Here is a 20,725-nt window from a genome sequence, read left to right on the forward strand (position 1 = left end):
CAGCGAGGAACGAGATGATCCAGTCTAATGCTTTTCCTTGAATTCCGATGTTGCTGAGGCGTTGTATTAGGGTACTATGACAGACTGTGTCGAAGGCTGCGGAAAGGTCGAGGAGGATGAGGGCGACTGTTTCTCCGTTGTCCAGTAGTGTTCGAATGTCGTTTGTTGCTGCGATGAGGGTGGTCTCGGTGCTGTGTTTGGCTCGGAAGCCAGTCTGTGAGGAGTCGAGTGATTTGTTGGTTTCGAGGAAGGCGGCGAGCTGATTGTTGACAGCTTTCTCAATGACTTTGGCAGGGAATGGGAGGAGCGAGATGGGCCGGTAATTTTTGAGTTCGGTGGGGTCAGCTGTGTGTTTCTTCATAAGGGCGCTGAGTTCGGCGTGTTTCCATTTTTCTGGGAATGTGCCGGATTTGGGGAGCAGTTGATGACGTCTCGGAGATGGGGTGCGATAATGGAGTCTGCTTTGTTGAAGATGTGATGGGGGCAAGGGTCTGTGGGGGATCCGGAGTGGATGGAGTTCATTAGGCGAATGGTGTCTTCTGTGGTGATTGGGTTCCAGTTGTGAAGGTTATTCGGGGGGGGGGTGCAGGTTCGGAGGTGAGAGGGATTGACTGGTTTACGGGTTGGTTGTCAAAGCTGTTATGAATGTCGGCGATTTTGTCATGGAAGAAAGAGGCGAGGGAGTCGCAGAGGACTTGAGAGGGGGTGATGTCGTTGGAGCTGGCGGTGGGGTTGGTGAATTCTTTGATGATGTTGAAAAGTTCCTTGCTGTTGTGGGCGTTGTTGTCTAGTTGGTCTTTGAGTGCTGATTTCTTGGCTGTTTGGATTAGTTGGTGGTGTTTGCGGGTGGCGTTTTTGAAGGCGGCTTGGGTGATAGTGTTTGGGTCTTTTTTCCAAGTTTTTTCAAGGGAGCGGCAGAGTTTCTCTGGTTTCTTATGGTCATCATTAAACCATGGGGCGTTCTTACTTCCTTGCTTGATTTGATGTTTTTTCAGGGGTGCTAGTTTGTCGGCGGTTTGGGTTAACTATTGTGTGAGGTTGATGGAGGCTTGGTTAGGGTTCATCGAATAGGCAGGGGGTTTTTGAAGAAGTGATGTGGAGATTTGGTCGATTGTGATTTTGTTCCAATTTCTTTGCAGAGTTGGTTGAGGGTGGTTGTGGATCGGGGTCTTATTGTAAATGAAGTGTTAGGAGGGTGGATGGGTCGTACGTAATGCGGGAGGGGTGGGTGATGCGGGGACCAGGGGGTCTGGCTCTGGGCTCGGTCCAGGCGCGGACGGGCAAGAATGTCCTGACTTACAGATATTGTAAAATGGATTTTTGAGGCACTTATTTGCTTTGAGTTACCTCTGTTTCCGACACTGAACAGGGGCTAGGCTAAAATATTGATTACATTTGCTGGCAACCTTTGCTTCTCTGGCTGTCCATATGGACAAAGCATGAAGCCTGTTTGAATAGGCTGGTCCTGTTAGATTGCCTTAAAATAAAAAAAGCCCTTAATAGGACTTGATTGTCTAACATAAAGAACCCATGGCACAGTTTTGACATGGATGAGCAGTTTAGCAAGCCACACATGTCAAGGCTCACTTGTATGACTTTTTTTAAATATCCCAGATGCAGCCACGCAATTCCAGAAGTTTACTGTCAGTTATTATGTACAAATGCACCATATCTTACTTGGCTCGCAAACCTATAGCACAGATATTTTTTTAATATACACTTTAAACTTCAGGCTATGCATTATCTGGTTGTGTCCCAACCCCAGGTCAATATTCTGATAAGCTTACACTATGTCCAATTCATGTAATGTTTTTTTTACAAATTTTATACAGCATCAAGAAAGCTGTTGCTGCTCCCTATTCGAAAGTATGCTGGTGTTAGACTGTGCTGATCAGCATCAATTGTCTTACAGTCACTTTCCTCTATATCAGCTCACATGGCTAAGCCAAATATATTCAAATATCGATTAAGTTGTGAGGATCCCTTTTCTAATTAGTGGGATTCTAAAATGTATTTCAAGTATTCAAGTTATTGTACAGTCTTTACTTATCAACATCACATAATTGGTATTCTGAACATTGAACGTGTCTGCTCCAGCTATACAGTATTTGGCAATGCACAGTCTCTTATTTCTGCATTTTATATTTGTATTGTTTTGACATGTTTTAATGATAAGACCTTTTACTGTGTTGAGGAAATTTAATAATGTAGCATCTAATGATGAATATTTTTCCCATTTACATCTGCTGTACTATGCTTTTCTTTTATCTTGTTTTTTTAGGGTTATGTTTTTATCCTAATAATTTTATTTTAATGATAGTGTAACGCAGGGCTCTAGGGTTCTTAAAGGCATAGAGGTGTTTTATGCTTGTTGTACTATTTACACTCCAACACCACTTCATGCTTTTTATTTAAAGTTCACTTTCTTATCCAAATAGATTGCTATTTATTCATTTTATGCAATTTGTTTAAAATAATATCAGCAAATCTTGCTGTTTCTTTTTATGGAATTGGCTAGGAAATATGATATATTACGTATTTTACTGGATCTTGCACATGCTCAGAGATATCCTGACTTTTATGAATATCAGAAGGCGTCTCATGGTGAAGAACTACTTGTATGATAAGGTGGTAAGTCCTTTTCGCACCAAGCAATCTCTTGCCACCAAGGACATATGAGAGAGCCAGTCAAAACTTTCCTGTCATCCAGCCCTATGTGTCATGAATGCCTTTGAGCATGACACAGTTCTTTCATTCCTCAGATGTATGACTTGCCATTCCCTTCTGTTAAGATCAGCACCAAAATCTCCCTAAACAAATCAGGGTCTGTAACACCCTCTGCATCAGGCACCTCATCTGGAGTCGCGTAAGATGTTCTCAAGCCTCTTTCTTGAACACTAAACCAAATAACATTCTTAGTTTATTATTCAATACATTTGAACCCCCTCTCTTCTATGTACTCTAAAACCTATTTTTGTATACGCAGCAATGCTACTGGACCATCAAGCGATGGTTCTGGATCAATTACTGCCACCATGGCCACCTTCAAGTTCAATTCCTTTAATGATTCACTCACAGAAGATGACACCCTGGCAGTGGGCACACCAGTCTACATTGGTATTTCAACTACATTCCCTGATGGAGACACATTTACCCTCAAGGCAGAGAGGTGTTTTGCTTCCCCCAGCTTCAACCCGGGTGATCCCAGCATTGAACTAATATCCGGCGGGTAAGTGACCAATTCTCAATACTTACCTACATGTTTCCTCCTACAATAACAAAGTTGCTCCCTATGCCCAGTGGAATGTGAGCACTTCAATATGATCACAATGCAATTAATAGACAACCCTGAGTATCAGCAGCAAATGTTATTGATGAATAAAAAAGAGAAAACATTTTTGAATAAAAATAGTAGAAATCAAATGACAGTAAAATGAAGGTTAATACATTTATGCAAATATTCATTAACAACCTATGCGTTTTTTGGTTGGAATGGGAATAGACATGAGTACGTGAATATTGTATTATGTGCATGATGGCGACTCACCTGACACAGCGTCCTCTTCTTAAATGATAGTGGTGAATCAATTCTTCATGGGAAATAATGGAGCATGTTTTCAATCTTATTTAATTGCAATTCCTTAAGGAAACACAATGCATGACCTCACAGTTTAGACATAGAAAGATATAAAGTGTATGTAAGCCTGCCTAAATCTACTGAAAATGGTGGAGGGTGAAACCAGAAAGATGGTTTTCAACACACATATAGGAAATTGGAGGAGCATTTTGGAGATGCATATCCTGGGAGACATATTTTCTTTGGACTTTGAAAGGAAACATTAAAAGGTTACTACATATGTTGCTGAGTTAAGGCAGGTATCTAATACTTGGTAATGTGTGAATGTATGTGACACACTAATGCATGATTAGTATGAAGCACAAACAAACCCAGAATTCAGAAGAACCTGTGATTTGATAACCCTAACCTCAGGGATGTCACTAAAATACTATAGGGTATAACACACACTGCATCAGGTGTAATGGAGGTGCAGCCTCCCACTGAACATTCTGTTTATGGCAGAAAGGGTCAGGCAAAGCTGCCAACATCTTGAGATGTGTCAGGAAACAAATCAAAAGCTGCCAGTCACAATGCCAAGTTAACATGTTTTAGATTTGCTAACGGTTGGCACTTAGCTAGTAGTCATGTATGTTGTGTTAACAATTCCAATCAAAGAAACAAAAGTAACAAAGGCCCTTACGCACATGTTAGAGGGAAATCTCACAAATCCACGTAAATATGCTGCAGGAGCTGGAGAATGATGCCAACAAAGTGGTTTTTCACACGAACGGTAATGATGAAAAATACAAGTTCCAAGTTCTGAAATATAGTGAAACAAGTCTGTTTCAATAGATGTTCTTCCCCATTTACAATTATTGTCAAGACTGTTTTGCCCAACTGGGAGAATCACTAATCATGAATTACTAGAGATTGACCCTGCAGACTATAACAAGTACCCATCAGAGAGTATGAGAATTGTGCACATTTCGTTTAGAAGGAATTCTACAAAAGGGAAAGTGTATATTACCAAAGAACGGTGACATTTATTGGGATGTAAATAAAACCTGTTTTGGACAAAGTTTTTCCCTGCATCCATCCTCAGGGGGAAACATTCAGAAGAAGTATTAGAACGAATAGCAGCATAAAGGGGTTAAGGAACCCATTGTGGTCACTGGATGGCTTGCATCTGTAGTAGTGGCTAAAAAACCTGAATGTGGGTAAAATGTCTTTATGTAGATTTTCATGACCTAAATACTGGATTGTCACCATATACCCACACATAATGACGTTCTTAGGATGGTGGGTGATGCTGGCTGTTTTTTTATTGATTCATGGTTCAGTCTGTACATGCCAGCATGTTGATTTCCATTCAGTTTCAGTTCCCAGACATCTTAGCCCTCATGTATTACACCTTTGGGGTCATACAGATTTCACTGAATACCGTTTGGGTTGGCTGTGGTTGCCGTCACCATAAAATACACCACATAGTGCTTATTGGGCGATTTTCTCAAAGGTATATTCTTTCATGAAGATATTGTTACATATTTGATATTCTAATCTACAGACCTGATATTGTTGAACACATTAAAAAACAGAAAGGTGGTAATTCACTTGAAGGCTCAGACAATTCCATTGTTAAAAATAAATGTGAAATTGGTGTGAGATCAGTTAACGTCATAGGAGATATGATTACCCAAGAAGGCATTACAACTCGGCGGATGCCGTTAGGGGCAAGATGGCGGATGCGCACGCATCTGAGTGAGCATCCTGAGATGTGTCTCGCAACTGTTCGCTCCTCTCTTACCTGATGGCGTTTTCCTTTCCGAACTCGATGTGAAGGACTTCATTTCATATGTGGATTTTTGTCACTGGGATATCGTCAAGCCGGGTATGATTTGGGACTGGTGCCGTGTGTATCGACGATTCCCCCGCAACGCTTGGTGCTTTTCAGCTTCTGCCTCCGGACGGTCCACAGGTGCGTTCGGCAGATTACGGTGGGCTGTACCCAGCTCACACAGCTTGGAGGCGGCGCCTTGTTCGGAGGGGGTGAACGTCAAGAAATGGACTGGTTGGCGGACTGGCCGATGGGGACGAAAGTTTTATGGTGAGATGCCGCCAAAGAATCCTAATGCAAATACTCAGCCTAAGGAACCGAGACCGCAGACGCAAGCGGTGGCAGCAGCTACAGAGAATACATTTGAAAATATGTCTCTGCAGGGAAATACTATACAGCATGAAGCTAATGGGACTGGGACCAATATTGGCATTCTTACCCCCAACCCTGATATAAACTTGTCAACGCCAGAGACAGACTCTAGAGGAACGGGGGCCACTCCTAAAATTCCGGCGATGTTCAAGAAGAAAAACTTACCTAAAGGTAAGCAACAACCATCAGACACTTTGAATGTCCCTCAGAGTTTAAAGGGGGGACGAGAGTTAATGTGGTGCGTAATGGTGGAGCCCCAGCTGTTCGAGTGCATTGGAGATTGAGAGTATGGAGGGGGAAGAGGAATGGAGGGATGAAAGGGATGATAAAAGTCTGACGAGTACAACAAGCTCAGTGCAGGGAGAAGATGAGGACACTACACCATCAAGGAGGGAGCAATGGACCCCTGAGGAAGGCACAGTGCGTAAAATTCTAGGTGACAATGGCAGACCTAGCCCCCGTCCTCCCCTCTATCTGAAGACAGTGGTGGAAATATAGGATCACTGTAAGAATTGGGACCACCAGTTCTCCGGGGGGTAGCTTGACTCGAGCAGGAAGGCAGCCAGGGGCTTACTTGTCAAGTAGCTACTCAACACACTCATCCATTGAGACAAGAAGTGGGCGCAATAATGGAGACCACACCAGTAGTTGTGATTGAAAATCAAGTTCTTTTATATAGGCTTTAGTTCAAGGCAATCAAGGCATTAGCAAATCATTAGCATTTCATTACAGTACCTCATTAAAGCATTTCATGGGAGCCTTTCAAAATGCATTTCCTTTAAAATGGTAAAACATTTCATTAAATATTTTCAGTAAAGCAGAAAACTTCAAATAACACAGCCTGTCGCGTTACACTCTCCAACAGGCTAGGAGGGTACTTTCATAAACCATGGATTAGCATTCAGGAAGCTGATATAAACATTTCCTCTTGTAAATATCAACAGTTCAGTAACCAAGGTCAGATCATTAGAATAGTATTGGCATAAATCACTAGGGATCAGAATTTAACCCCATCAGGAACTGTAGAAGCCCGCCCCTGCAAGAAATTCAGTACAGGGAAAAATATCACCACTTCATCAGCAGGCTTGAAAGCATGTAAGCAGGCATGAGTAGTAAAGGCAGCATAAGACGGCCGCCATGCATCAACAGTCAATGAAGTGACCGTTCTTGTTACCAAGTGGGCTGGCAACAGTTAATTTAGTATAGCCTGCTCTCCAGGCATACACAGTTATTTGGCCCCAGCACTCCTGAAGCGTAAATCAGGCCTCACAACTACTTGAGGCTCAACGAGGCCAACAGGGCCCAGTCACAGTGTTCCCCGGGGGAGGGGCGAACTCGGGGCCTAATACCGGCCTTCTGCCCTACTCCCCTGGGGGTTACTTTAGGTTTTCGGCCCTCCGGGGCCCTTGCGCAGATACTGGGCGAAGGAGAGGAGTTCCAACCCTCCCGGGGCCTCACTCGACCCGGCGCGGTGCAGGTACAGCTTCAGGGTACCAGCGCCGGGGGCGAGGCGGGACTAGCATTAGGGGCAAATCGGAGGGGGCTTCCTGGCTCCACGGCCCCCTCCGCGACAAGCTCAGGCCTTCTCCGGGCCTCAAGACACAGCCTCGGCCCGGGGACCAATCAGAACAGGGGCCGGGGCTGTCTCCGCCAACCGTGTCGCCCGCCTCGAGGGCGCGCCAGCCCGGTCCAATGGTTGCGCGGCGCTCGGGGGGCGTGGCAGAGGAGCTCCCTGGTCACATGAGGTGCGCCCTGGCTTCAGGCCTAACCCGGCCTGGTTTCCTTGATGCGGCGGCCCTCTCCTAGCATACGGGGGCCGCTGAGGGGGAAATCACGGCGCTGGACACAGCCCGGAGGCAGGCGGCCACAGGACAGGCCGGAAGCGCCTCAGAGGTGACGCGTGGGCGACGCCGATGCCGCGATGGTGATGAGGTCTCCTCAGGTGCCTCGGGGGGCTAGACACAGCACTTGACACCGAGGCAAGTGAGCGCATGGGGGCAACTGCAGAGCCTCGCAGGGCAGGATGATTCTTGAGGAGAAAAGCGCCTCAGGATCACAGCGCTTGAACCACGGGTGCACCATTAGCTCAGGGCAGGCGGTTTCAAATACAGCGCTGGATAGGGGGAGCAGAATATAGCTCTTTCCACATAGTTTAGCAAGGACAGCAGAGCAGTTCAGTCAGAGGGAGACAGGTAGGGCAAGGTGGGCCCAGTTGAAGGCAGGGGATGGGCAGGGCAGCACAGTACAGTACCTGGTCGATCCCCCAGCAGTCTCTGGTCAAAGGAAAGTAGTCTTCTTGGTGCTTGGATAATTCTGCGCCCTTAGGTGTAGGTTTCTTGAAGTGGGGGGGGGGTTGAGTTGGAGGCTGGATGAGTTTTCCTCAGTCACTGCAGATGGACCATGGGGTTCCCTACCGCTGGGCCAGATCAGGGGGAAAGCTTAGGACACCTCACTCAGCTTAAGAGGCAGCATCTAAATCCTGTCACTCCCAGTGGCATAAGTTCCTAACTAGGCCCTCCCGCATAAAACTCCAGCGTGGGTTCCCCAGGTCAGTGATGCACCAACTGCATAGAAAAAGTTCTCTCCCTTACTTATATATGCCCAGGTCAGGTGACCACTCTCTAAGGCGGAAAAAATAGGCTCCGCCTTTCTCCTGGAAAGTTCCAGGAGCTTCCCCACTCTACCTAGGGACAGGGGATGGCAAGCTGGTATTGCAACAATGTATGGGGTCCCAGCCAGCTCCTGGCAACTAGGGTGCTACACTAAAAGACCAGGCTGCAGTAGCAGGGGCCAGTGGCAGCCATGTTTGAAGTAGAGAGCACCTGCACCCTAACATGGATTAGCCATGAAAAGGTGCCCGAAGACCTAAGGGTAAGCATGGGCGAATTTTGCAAATCTCGCGTTCGCGAATTTTGCGGATTTGCGAACTCGCAATTCGCAAAATCCGCGAATTCTCGCGAATTTGTGTTTTTTTTTTTGTGTTTGTGCGTGTTTCTGCCAGTTCGCGAGGGTTTTGTACAATTTCGCAAAACGCGAACTTACCTGTCGGGTCCCAAGTTTTGCGAACTTGTTGTTTCTACGTGTCCAGCCTGTTTGGGACACTCTTCTTCATCACTGCCACTCTCTGTCACCACTGCCACTCTCTGACTACTCATGCCACCCTCTGGCCCACCCATGCCACCCTCTGTTTCATCACAGCACCCTCTGGTTGTCCAGTCAGTGTACATTATTGTGGCAAAGCAAAGCACTCAAGTGACCTGAATTAATTTGGGGCTGATTAATGTGTCACAGAATATTTTTTTAGCTGGCACCTGCTTCCTTAGTGCTTCCTGATTAGTGATCTTTTGCACTTGCTAAGTGCTTTCATTGTTGCAAAATTAGTTACAACACCTGCCCTGCCCCAACTGACAATAATGAATTAGGGGCTGATTAATGGATTTGAACTTCCAGCCTGGCTCCTGCTTGTCTCCCTTAGCTGTAATTCAGGACCTTTGTGGCAAATGTGTAACTATTCTGAGGTTCAGAGGTGGGTCACATAATAGTTGCAAGTAGGCAACTGAACTCTGGAGGGGCCCCTCAGGAAGCACTACAGGAAATGGCTACTAATGATGAGCCTGAACTTTTGAACCTGGTAAGTAGTTTCAGTTTTGCTAAGATCGTATTTCTGCAATTTTGCGCTTATTCGCGGGGTGCGAAGTTGTACTGAGAGTCAAGTCAAGTCAAGTCAAAGAATTTATAAAGCGCACTACATACCCAGAGGGTCTCAAGGCGCTAGGGGGGGGGGGGAGGATTACTTGTCGAATATCCACGTTTTAAGTTGCTTTCTGAATGCTAGGTGGTTCTGGGTAAGGCGAAGGTGAGTAGGGAGTGAGTTCCATGTTTTAGCAGCCAGGTATGAGAAGGATCTGCCTCCCATGGTGGTCTTGTTGATGCGAGGTACAGTGGCGAGGGCTTGGCTGGACGAGCGTAGTTGGCGGGAGGGGGTGTAGAAGGACAGTCGTGAGTTGAGGGATTCTGGTCCGATGTCGTAGAGTGATTTGTGTGCGTGGGTTAGCAGTCGGAAAGTGATCCTCTTATTGACGGGTAGCCAGTGGAGGTCTTTCAAGTGGCCAGAGATGTGTTCGTTGCGCGGGATGTCTAATATGATCCTGGCTGATGCGTTTTGGATTCGTTGTAGTTTCTTCTGGAGTTTAGCGGTAGTACCTGCGTAGAGGGTGTTTCCGTAGTCCAGTCGGCTCGTGACCAGAGCATGGGTGACTGTTTTTCTGGTTTCGGTGGGGATCCAGCGAAATGTTTTTTTGAGCATGCGGAGAATGTTGAAGCAGGATGAGGATACGGCGCTGACTTGTTTGTTCATTGAGAGTGAAGAATCCAGGATAACGCCCAGGTTCCGTGCGTGGTCTGTCGGGATGGGTGCTTTTCCAAGGGCTTCCGGCCACCAAGAGTCGTCCCATGCAGATGGGGATGTGCCTAAGATGAGGACTTCTGTTTTATCTGAGTTCAGTTTTAGACGGCTGAGTTTCATCCATTCGGCAACTTCTTTCATTCCTTCGTGTAGGTTAGTTTTGGCGGTGCTGGGGTCATTGGTGAGAGAAAGGATCAGTTGAGTGTCATCCGCGTAGGAGATGATGTTGAGGTTGTTTTGGCGGGCGATGGCCGCGAGGGGGCTCATGTATACGTTGAAGAGGGTGGGACTGAGTGAAGATCCTTGTGGTACGCCACAGATGACTTCAGTGGCCTCGGACTTGAATGGTGGAAGGCGGACTCTCTGAGTTCTTCCGGTGAGGAACGAGGTGATCCATTCAAGTGCTTTTCCTTGTATTCCGATGTTTCTGAGGCGCTGTAGAAGGGTGCTATGACAGACTGTGTCAAAGGCTGCGGAGAGGTCGAGGAGGATGAGGGCGACTGTGTCTCCATTGTCCAGTAGAGTTCGAATGTCGTCTGTTGCTGCGATGAGGGCGGTCTCAGTGCTGTGTTTTGCTCGGAAGCCAGATTGAGAGGAGTCCAGGGTTTTGTTGGCTTCGAGGAAAGCGGCGAACTGGTTGTTGACAGCTTTCTCGATTACTTTGGCCGGGAATGGAAGGAGCGAAATGGGGCGGTAATTTTTGAGTTCGGTGGGGTCCGCTGTGGGTTTTTTCAGAAGGGCGGTGAGTTCAGCGTGTTTCCAGCTTTCCGGGAAGGTGGCGGAATTGAAGGAGCAGTTGATGACGTCTCGGAGGTGAGGTGCTATGACGGAGTCTGCTTTGTTGAAGATGTGGTGAGGACATGGGTCTGTGGGAGATCCTGAGTGGATGGAGTTCATCAGGCGGATGGTGTCCTCAGTGGAGATTGGGTTCCAGTCGTTAAGGGTGTTCAGGGGGGGAGAGTGTTCTTCATATGGATGGGTGGGTTGGTCTCCGGGTTGGTTGTTGAAGCTGTTGTGGATGTCAGCGATTTTGTTGTGGAAGAATGAGGCTAGGGAGTCGCAGAGGGCTTGAGAGGGGGTGATGTCGTTGGAATTGGCCGAGGGATTGGTAAATTCCTTGACGATGTTGAAAAGTTCCTTGCTGTTGTGGGCGTTGTTGTCAAGTCGATCCTTGAATGCTGTTTTCTTGGCTTTTCGGATTAGTTGGTGGTGTGTGCGGGTGGCGTTTTTGAAGGCATCCTTGGTGCTGGTGGTTGGGTCTTTTTTCCAGGCCTTTTCAAGGGAGCGGCAGAGTTTCTTGGACTTCTTAAGATCAGCGTTGAACCATGAGGCCTTCTTGCTGCCTGGTTTGCTTTGACGTTTTTTCAGTGGTGCTAAGGTGTCGGCGGTGTTGGATAACCATAGGATGAAGTTGGCGGCGGCTTGGTCTGGGTTAGAAGAGTGGGCTGGGGTGTTTAGAAGGAGCGATGAGGAGATCTGGTCAATGGTGATTTTGTTCCAGTTTCTTTGCAGGGTTGGTTGGGGGTGGTTGTTGGGTTTTGGCTTGTTGTAGGTGAAGTGAACGCAGCTGTGGTCGGTCCAGAGGAGATTCGTAGTGTGGCTGAAGGAGACATGATTGCTGGAGGTGAAGATGGGGTCGAGTGTGTGACCTGCGATGTGGGTGGGGGAAGTGACCAGTTGTTTAAGTCCGAGGTTGGCGAGGTTGTCCAAGAGGGTGGTGGTGTTGCGGTCGTTGTTCTTTTCAAGGTGAAAGTTGAGGTCTCCCAGAAGGATGTAGTCTTTGGAGGGGAGCGCGTGTGGAGTGATGAAGTCCGTGATGTCTTCACTGAATTTTGCGCGGGGTCCTGGTGGTCTGTAGAGGAGGGTGCCTCTAAGTGTGGTCTTGGGGTCGATGTGGATCTGGAAGTGAAGGTGTTCGGAGTTGGCGAGGTTGGCGTCAGAGCTGGTTGAGATGCGGATGGATTTTTTATGGACGATAGCGATACCTCCTCCTGTGTGGCTGGTACGGTCCTTGCGAGTGATCTTATAATCTTCAGGGATGGCAATGGTGATGTCTGGGGCGGAGGAAGCGTTCATCCATGTTTCTGTTAGGAAGGCGACGTCTGGAGAGGTGGTGTCTAGTAGATTCCATAGGTCGATGGCGTGCCTGTGGACCGATCGGGTGTTGAGCAAGATGCATTGTAGGTTGTTGGGATCGGGAGACTGATGTGTGGTCATAGCGGAGATGTTGTCGGTGCCGCTGAATTTGCAGGAGTAGCAAGAGAAAGGTCCATGGGTGTGTCCGGGAGCGGCTTGGACGCAGTTGGGGGCGCGACCGGGGTTAAGGGCTAGGAGGGTGGCGGCATCGTAGGTAATGCGGGGGGCTGGGCTGCGCGAGGGGCAGGGGGTCTGGCGCTGGGCGCGGTCCAGGCGCGGACGGGCGTAGACGGGCTTACCTTTGGCGCACCTTCGGCGCGGATTGGGCGCGAACGCTGCGCGTGGACGCTGCGCGCGGGAGTAACTGTCATATATGGATGGTGGAGGGGGAGGGGCGAGGGCGTCTCTGCTGGGAGGCGGGGCGGGCACACGAGGACAACAACAACAAAATGGAGGCGGAGGGGGGAGTACAGCGGAGCGCTAGAGTCAAACGCGCTAGCAGGACTAAACAGCAGTAGTAGATGAATTAACAAAGCGCTAAGGAGGCAAAGCGGAAATATGCAACACAGCATGCGAAATGAAAACAAATGAAATGGCACAGTTAAAGCAGTTCAATCAATGCAGCGCTACGATGTTAGCAACACAGCAGGCGAAATGTAACCAAATGACAGAGGCGCTTTTAAAGGCTATTCCAGCAATGCAGCGTTACAATACCAGATGCCTGCAAGAGACACTGGGAGCGACAACTCAGCCTGTGAAAGAGGAGCGAGTCACGGCGCATGTAGGGAGAGGAGCGCTATTTCTATTCTGTGGGAGGGCGTCTCAGCTGGGAGGCGGGGCGGGCACACGAGGACAACAACAACAAAATGGAGGCGGAGGGGGGAGCACAGCGGAGCGCTAGAGTCAAACGCCCTAGCAGGACTAAACAGCAGTAGTAGATGAATTAACAAAGCGCTAAGGAGGCAAAGCGGAAATATGCAACACAGCAGGCGAAATGAAAACAAATGAAATGGCACAGTTAAAGCAGTTCAATCAATGCAGCGCTACGATGTTAGCAACACAGCAGGCGAAATGTAACCAAATGACAGAGGCGCTTTTAAAGGCAATTCCAGCAATGCAGCGTTACAATACCAGATGCCTGCAAGAGACACTGGGAGCGACCACTCAGCCTGTGAAAGAGGAGCGAGTCACGGCGCATGTAGGGAGAGGAGCGCTATTTCTATTCTGTGGGAGGGCGTCTCAGCTGGGAGGCGGGGCGGGCACACAAGGACAACAACAACAAAATGGAGGCGGAGGGGGGAGCACAGCGGAGCGCTAGAGTCAAACGCGCTAGCAGGACTAAACAGCAGTAGTAGATGAATTAACAAAGCGCTAAGGAGGCAAAGCGGAAATATGCAACACAGCAGGCGAAATGAAAACAAATGAAATGGCACAGTTAAAGCAGTTCAATCAATGCAGCGCTACGATGTTAGCAACACAGCAGGCAAAATGTAACCAAATGACAGAGGCGCTTTTAAAGGCAATTCCAGCAATGCAGCGTTACAATACCAGATGCCTGCAAGAGACACTGGGAGCGACCACTCAGCCTGTGAAAGAAGCCGCGAACTCACGCGAACAGTGCGAGCAAAATCCGCTGCTCGCGGATTTGCGGATTTTGCGGGAGATTCGCGAATCTCGCGGATTGCGAATTTACCGAAAATCCGCAAAATCCGCGAGCGAAACGGATTTTCCGCCCATGCTTACCTAAGGGCCAACAAAAAGAAGGTGAAAAAAATGAGGCAAGGGCGGAAAAAAATAGGGAAAGACCACCCTAGGGTTGACAGGTCTAACATGCGTCCCCCCCAGCCGAAAGAGGGGAGAACTACCGAACCTCTAGGGAGTTCTCGTCACTAAGGCCGAAAAACCGGGAGAGACTGTCAGCATTGGCGTGGTCAGCTCCGGGCCGATGTTCCACCCTAAAGTCCATCCCCTGTAGGGAAATGGACCACCTTAGCAACTTGGGATTTTTGCCTCTCATCTGCATGAGCCAGCGAAGGGGACGGTGGTCGGTTTGAATTAGGAAGTGAGAGCCAAAAAGGTAAGGCCCAGACCACAGCGAATTCTTCTCGCTCGATGGTACTCCATCGCCGTTCCCGAGGGATGAGTCCTCTGGAGATGAAGGCCACAGGTTGGTCTTGGCAATCATTGTTGAGTTGCGATAGCACGGCGCCTACGCCATGCTCTGATTCAGAAAAGGGGGTGGTGATGGACAGAGTATCTGAATTAAACAGAACACTCATACACAGTCAACAGATCAGGGCTTGATCCATCACCGTTTTTTAGCTCACTGCACCATCCCAGCTCAGAACCTGGCTACATGCAAATGAGTCTGTCCCTGGCCCAGTGCATCTTGGGAACAGGGCAGACCAAACTACGAAGCCAATTCTTTTACTGGAAAGGAAACAAGCTTCCGGGGACCGGTTTCTGGCATTACAGTCATGAGCCCCTTGCTCACTGCACCATCAGGATTCAAGCAAGCCGGGCTTTATTTATTTATTTATTTATTTTAGTCAATCCAACAAACAGACTCACATGTCCACTGCTAAAATAAAAAATTTACATTTCCCTTCACTAACCCACCAATAATCCATTCAGAATAGCATGCTGCTTGCTGAAAAGCATGTCAACACATATGCAAAATATAAATAAAATGTTATTAGCAATTATATTTATAACGTTTTATTTCAAGTAACTATTCCTATCGTAGTGAATGCATGTATGAGTGATTTGTGGGATAGTATGTATTATGATAGTGCATATACAATATGTAGCTGTGAGCATGCTAACTCAGTGCAATTGGTTCCAACAGGTTGAATGCTTTACTACTACAGGACTCAACAAGAACTGTTAGAATAAAGCTATCATGCTCACAGCAAAGTGTGGTATATGATGAAACTGTACCTCAGTACCTCTATCAATTACTGACTATACAATACCATGCATATTATTTTTAAGCCCCAAAGAAGTGAAAAAATTTATTTTCTAAACACATTTTGGCTTTAGGTTTTTTTGTGCTATTAAAGTGGAACAAGAGAGTGGGAAGTTCATTTTGTTTTACAAATGCTCCAGAAGCAAATACGCTAATATTCAAGTATTTTAAAAAAGATGGAAAGACAAACACATCCTGAGAACTGATTACTTTGTTAAACCTCTGCTTTGTCTTTATAACAAGTACTGAATTCACACATTTGTAAAATAAAGAATTCTCACCCATCGAAAATTGTAAGGCACAGATGGACAATTGCGGGCCCAATCCACATAGGTGAAAACTCGGATTAAAGTGTCAGTTTACTACTTTTTGGAATCCACAAAGGTAAATGACTAATAGTAACTTTACTACTGGCAACTTTCTTACAAGTAACTTTACGTGCAATAAAGTTACTATCTGTAGCTTAGCTTTGGGAATACCAAAAAGTAGTAAACTTAAGTCTACGTTTACTACTTTTTGGTATTCACAAAGGTAACTTACTGTCTGTAACTTTACTACTGGTAAACCTACTACTAGTAAGTTTGGAACACTTTTAACATTACTACCAGTAGGTTTACCAGTAGAAAAGTTACTAGAAGTAATTTACTTTTATGAATACCTAAAAGTAGTAGACTTACACTTAAGTTTTAGTTTGCCTATGTGAATCAGGCCCTGCAAGTCGGTTGTCTTTATGAGACACTGTACTTTTATATGCTGATATTGAAATCTAGCTTCACAATGCTTTCCTCTTTGCAGCTGTGCAATGACACAAACCATGAATGTACAAGTAGTAGAGAATGGCCAGTCGCTGAAAGTCATGTTTGAGATCGAGGCATTCATCTTTAAGGGCCAACCTGATGTCTATATCTGGTGTGATGTGTCCCTTTGCCTGAAGGATCCATCAACTACCTGCCAGGTAAGTCATGATGGACTGAGGATAGAAAAAGAATGTAAATAACATTTTAAACATGCAGATGTATGAGCCCTGCTAGAAGTAGGTTTGAGCACAGTCACAGTGAGTAACTGTCATGAACAGTGAGGAGCAAGTGCGAGTGCGGCGAGACACTTGAACATGCAGATGGAATCCTCATCTAGATTTTATACCACTAACCTTCAAGACTAGGATTCCTCCTTCTTCATCCCAGTACTTACTAAAGAATTATCCTCCAGCCGCCAATGGTCACCACTTCCCAAGCTCTTTTTCATCGAAATGGATGACACCAGCTATCCTCCTATGAATCCCCACTGCCTCTTTTTTGTGTCAATTTTGGGTCTCAGCTAGACAGATCATTCACTGTCTCTTCAAGACCTTTAGCTTTCTAACAGTGGGCTTACCACTTGGCTTCATTGTCAATATCGTTTGCTTACTTTTTATTGGTATCTTGCAGAAGTCTTCATTCCTTTTCATGTGTTTGTCTCTTCCTTGGAGCATCAATGCATTACTTGTGTCCTTCTACAGCTCATTTTTGGAAAGTCTGTTTCAGGTTGATTCCTCTATTATTCCTCCCACCCCTTTTCCTTCCCACCCTCATTCTTGTTGCTCGCTCCCACCCATCCTGGTTCCCAAAGCCCTCTATCAGATTGTTGATGGTGGTTTGCAGATAAGAAGGGATGCTGAGAGGCTTCTGACTACTGAGACGAGGAAGGACGATTACAGTTAAGTAATCTAAGTACTCCTTCCTCATCCCATTATTTACATATTGAGAATATGCCCAACCAGTATGTCATTATCAGTCTGACAGAAACAACCCACAAGCCATACTACCAAGACAAAACCATCCCTGGGTGCAGAAAAAAACAATTCTATCAGTACTACACTGTATTAAAACAAAGACAAGGTATGGAAAGTTCAATATCAGCCTGCATTGCAAGGAAACCATAATTTCAAAACATAATTAAATTTACTGAGTTTCATGTGAGAAACCAGAGAGCAGCCCAAGAGGAAGCCTAAAGATGTCTACAAACATGACATGAATAAATCACCTTTAGAACACATCTATATTGAATTTAGAAGTCCTTTGTTCAAATAGTAAGAAATAAAAAATGGTGAGAACTTCCAAGTAGATACAAAAGTGATACAGCCTCTCTTAGTTGATCAAAACATAATATTTATATCTCTGACATCAACCTTCCCCAACAAAAAATATTCATATAACCTCAAGAGTATGAATCTCAGTTTACACTAGCACTGGGAATCTCACAACCCCTATATTCCGGGCTTGACCCCGGGACTCCCAGCCATGACCCCTTCAGAAAACTTTGTTAAAAAAACTCTCCTGCATGAATATTGAAACACATGCCATAAAACTATAAATTGTAAGATGGTGTTTCCTTTTTACATCACTGATATGAGCCAGTTTAAAAAGATCTGACCACTAGTTGAAAAACCTGAAGTCCCTCTTGGTAACGCTAAATGCCTTAGGATAACCAGTCTTCCAAAGTACTAATAACTTCAAGCTGGAGTCATTTATACTCAGAATGTCTTGGATCCTAGAGTGCAAATGCAAACCGTTATTCCATATGTCAAAGGTTGAACTACTAAGATAACCTCTCATGAATACTCCATAGGACTGAAATGAATGTCTCAACTATATGTGATGAAGATTTAGGGATACATTTGTCCAGATTCATTTTTGTGTAAGGAATAAAAGCAGAGTTGCTATTTGCCCACACAAATATTCCTTACTTCAATATCATTAGTTCCGCAATGCATTTGAACTGCTATAACGATGCTGAGAGAAGGGTAAATAAAAAGAAACCCATTTCAAGAATAGTATCATATCATGGTCTAAATTGAACAATTTTCTCTATGAATCTAGTCTCCACAATGAGTCCACATTCTGCCCCCTCCGAGTGAATTTCCAAGTAAAGTTATCACCTTTGATAAAATGGTCTTATCTGCAATTAACCAACTCGGGAAGAAAACCCTATATTTCAAACATAATGTGCCATTCTCTCAAGGGAAAGTGATGTCTTTGATACGGTCGACCACGATATACTGCTGTTACGATTGGCGGAGATAGGCATCCAGGGCCAGGCTTTGGAGTGGCTACAATCGTACCTGACCCAAAGGACTCAGAAGGTGGCGCTAAGGGATGTCTCTTCTTCACCTAAAGCCCTTAGCTGTGGTGTCCCCCAGGGCTCGGCCCTGAGCCCACTCTTATTTAATGTTTACCTTGCTCCACTCTTCACGTTGATTGCCAACTGGGGGATCAAGGCAATCTCATATGCCGATGACACCCAGTTGGTGTTCCCATATTCAGAAGTGTCAGAGGCATCCTTTCTGAGCTTTAAGGGGTGCCTACAAGATGTGGCCTGCTGGATGAACACCAATAAACTAAAACTTAATGCTAGCAAGACAGAGGTGATCTTTTTCGGCAAAGGTCCCCCCTCCACCATCTGATCTGTGGTGGCCGGCAGAGATGGGACAAGCCCCCTCGCCCAGCCATTCAGCAAGAAATCTAGGGATACGGTGGGACGACAAGCTGTCCTTTGTATCACACATTCAGCAAGTGGCTGGTTGCTGCATGAGTAAGTTAAGGAATCTTCGTAAGATTCTTCGACTTTTACCAGCTAGCTGCCGTAAAACTGTAATCCACGCCACAGTTACATCTAGGCTGGATTACACTAACGGTTTGTATTTGGGCTTACCGAAGTATCTTATACAACAACTGCAACTGGTCCAAAATGCGGCTGCGAGACTCTTAATGAGGATTCCCTTCAAGCACTCAGTCTCTCCGCACCTCCTCTCCCTTCACTGGTTACCAGTTGCAAGCAGAATAAAATTTAAAGCAGTCACCTTGGCCTTTAGATCTCTATTCGGTAACTGCCCAAATTACCTGAAAGCCCGACTACCAAGGTACACTCAAGCCCGCTCCCTTAGATCCAACAACTGCGTCCGTATTGCAGCCCCTAGAGCGAAAAGAGCCAGGTTAGGTGAACGAACTTTCTCGGCCAATGTGGGGACATTATGGAACTCGCTACCCCCCTGCTCTCCAACAGGCCCCATCCGAAGCCTGTTTCAAGCGTTTGCTGAAAACCTGGCTGTTTGCCCAGCCACGCTAGATGCCACCCTCTCCAGCTTTCTCCCCACGGTCACAACATTGTTCCTACAGCGCCGGGACACCTCCTGGTGAGGTAGCTGATCGCGCTTTATAAAACGTCTTATTATTATTATTATGTCACCCTTTGAAGAATGAGAACATGTGGTTATAGAGCGGGCAGACAAATGTGTCTTTAGGAACAAAGAAAAGTAACTGGAGGAGGGGTACCTTCAGGTTTCTGATCAACTCTACAACCAACACATTTGTAAGGCCCTACAGTGAAAATCAAGTAAGATCTTTCCAAAATACTTTGGCAATGTTTTGACAAAGGTTATATTGGTTCAAAGTAATTGCAATTTCTAGAAAATACTTCAATTTGAGATTGAAAACCAAACCTGCAGGGCCATTCATTTCAGGTTGCCAGTCTCTTCTAGAGTCCATATTAAGAAAAAGTCATATATTCAAGATACCACAGATTTTATCGAGGAAATTGGAGGAATACCTTTTGACAAACAAACACAATGGTTAGTAACACTAGACATTGTCTCCCTCAATACCAATATACAACAGGGAAAAGAATTGGAAGTGAATTCACGTTATCTAGTGGCAGGGCACAATCACATCAGGTACCACCCCAATTCAGTCCTGTCTCAATCCAAAATTACTTGGAAAGCCTTTTCTTGTTCAACAATGATTTTTTTGCAAGTTAAAGTAATACAATAGTTTGTTCATTTGCCCCAGTAACAGCAATACTCCTGCATTTTTGTGTGTTACCCTGTTGTTTTACTATGAACTGGAATCCCAAGAAGTTTGGTGGTGAGTTGTAGGGAGGTGGCGCCTCGGTGAAATACACAATACATTTGTTTGTTCATACAAGTGAGGACATGCAGTGACAATGGGGCAGGGAGAACCTCCCCACTCTTTAAAATGTAGTCAAATACATCATAGTAATAAACGAAACACCCTCAAGCACACGCTAATCAACAATATTAATAATAAAACTCAAAAATGTAACAGTTGTTTTCTTTATTTGATCTTTATTTTGGAATTCTCTTGTTTGGTTGTTGAAATATTTTAGCCTCATAAGCCAACACGTGTTTCGCCTCTCACAGGGAAATATTCTGCAACATCCTCAGGGCTATTTTCTCTTTCAAAGTTGGGCCATGGCTAACTTGGTAGCCAGCCAACGGTCTTCATATGCAGAAACACCAGGGAGATATAAGATGTCATGTAGTATGGCCAGCTGGGACATTTCATTTTTTTTAATGCATCACTCTTTAACAAAAATCTTGTTTTTAAAAAAAAATCTGTTTAATGTTCCTACTCATCACCCAGATGCTTTATTTGCTGATGCCATGTAAGATCACTC

General features: G+C 45.8%; 1 protein-coding gene across 1 annotated transcript in view; it reads left to right on the forward strand.

The window, feature by feature from the left end:
* LOC147725079 (uncharacterized) overlaps positions 1–16,974 on the forward strand; it is a 139,217-nt gene extending 122,243 nt beyond the window's left edge. Inside the window, exons 5-7 of the mRNA XM_086918161.1 lie at positions 2,987–3,229; positions 16,070–16,229; positions 16,702–16,974. Of these exons, the coding sequence (XP_086774287.1) occupies positions 2,987–3,229; positions 16,070–16,229; positions 16,702–16,974 (676 nt within the window). The remainder of the gene's footprint in view (positions 1–2,986; positions 3,230–16,069; positions 16,230–16,701) is intronic.
* The last annotated feature ends 3,751 nt before the right edge of the window (positions 16,975–20,725 follow it).

Source organism: Lissotriton vulgaris, chromosome 4_1, assembly GCF_964263255.1.
Source record: "Lissotriton vulgaris chromosome 4_1, aLisVul1.2, whole genome shotgun sequence".
Lineage (NCBI taxonomy): Eukaryota > Metazoa > Chordata > Amphibia > Caudata > Salamandridae > Lissotriton > Lissotriton vulgaris.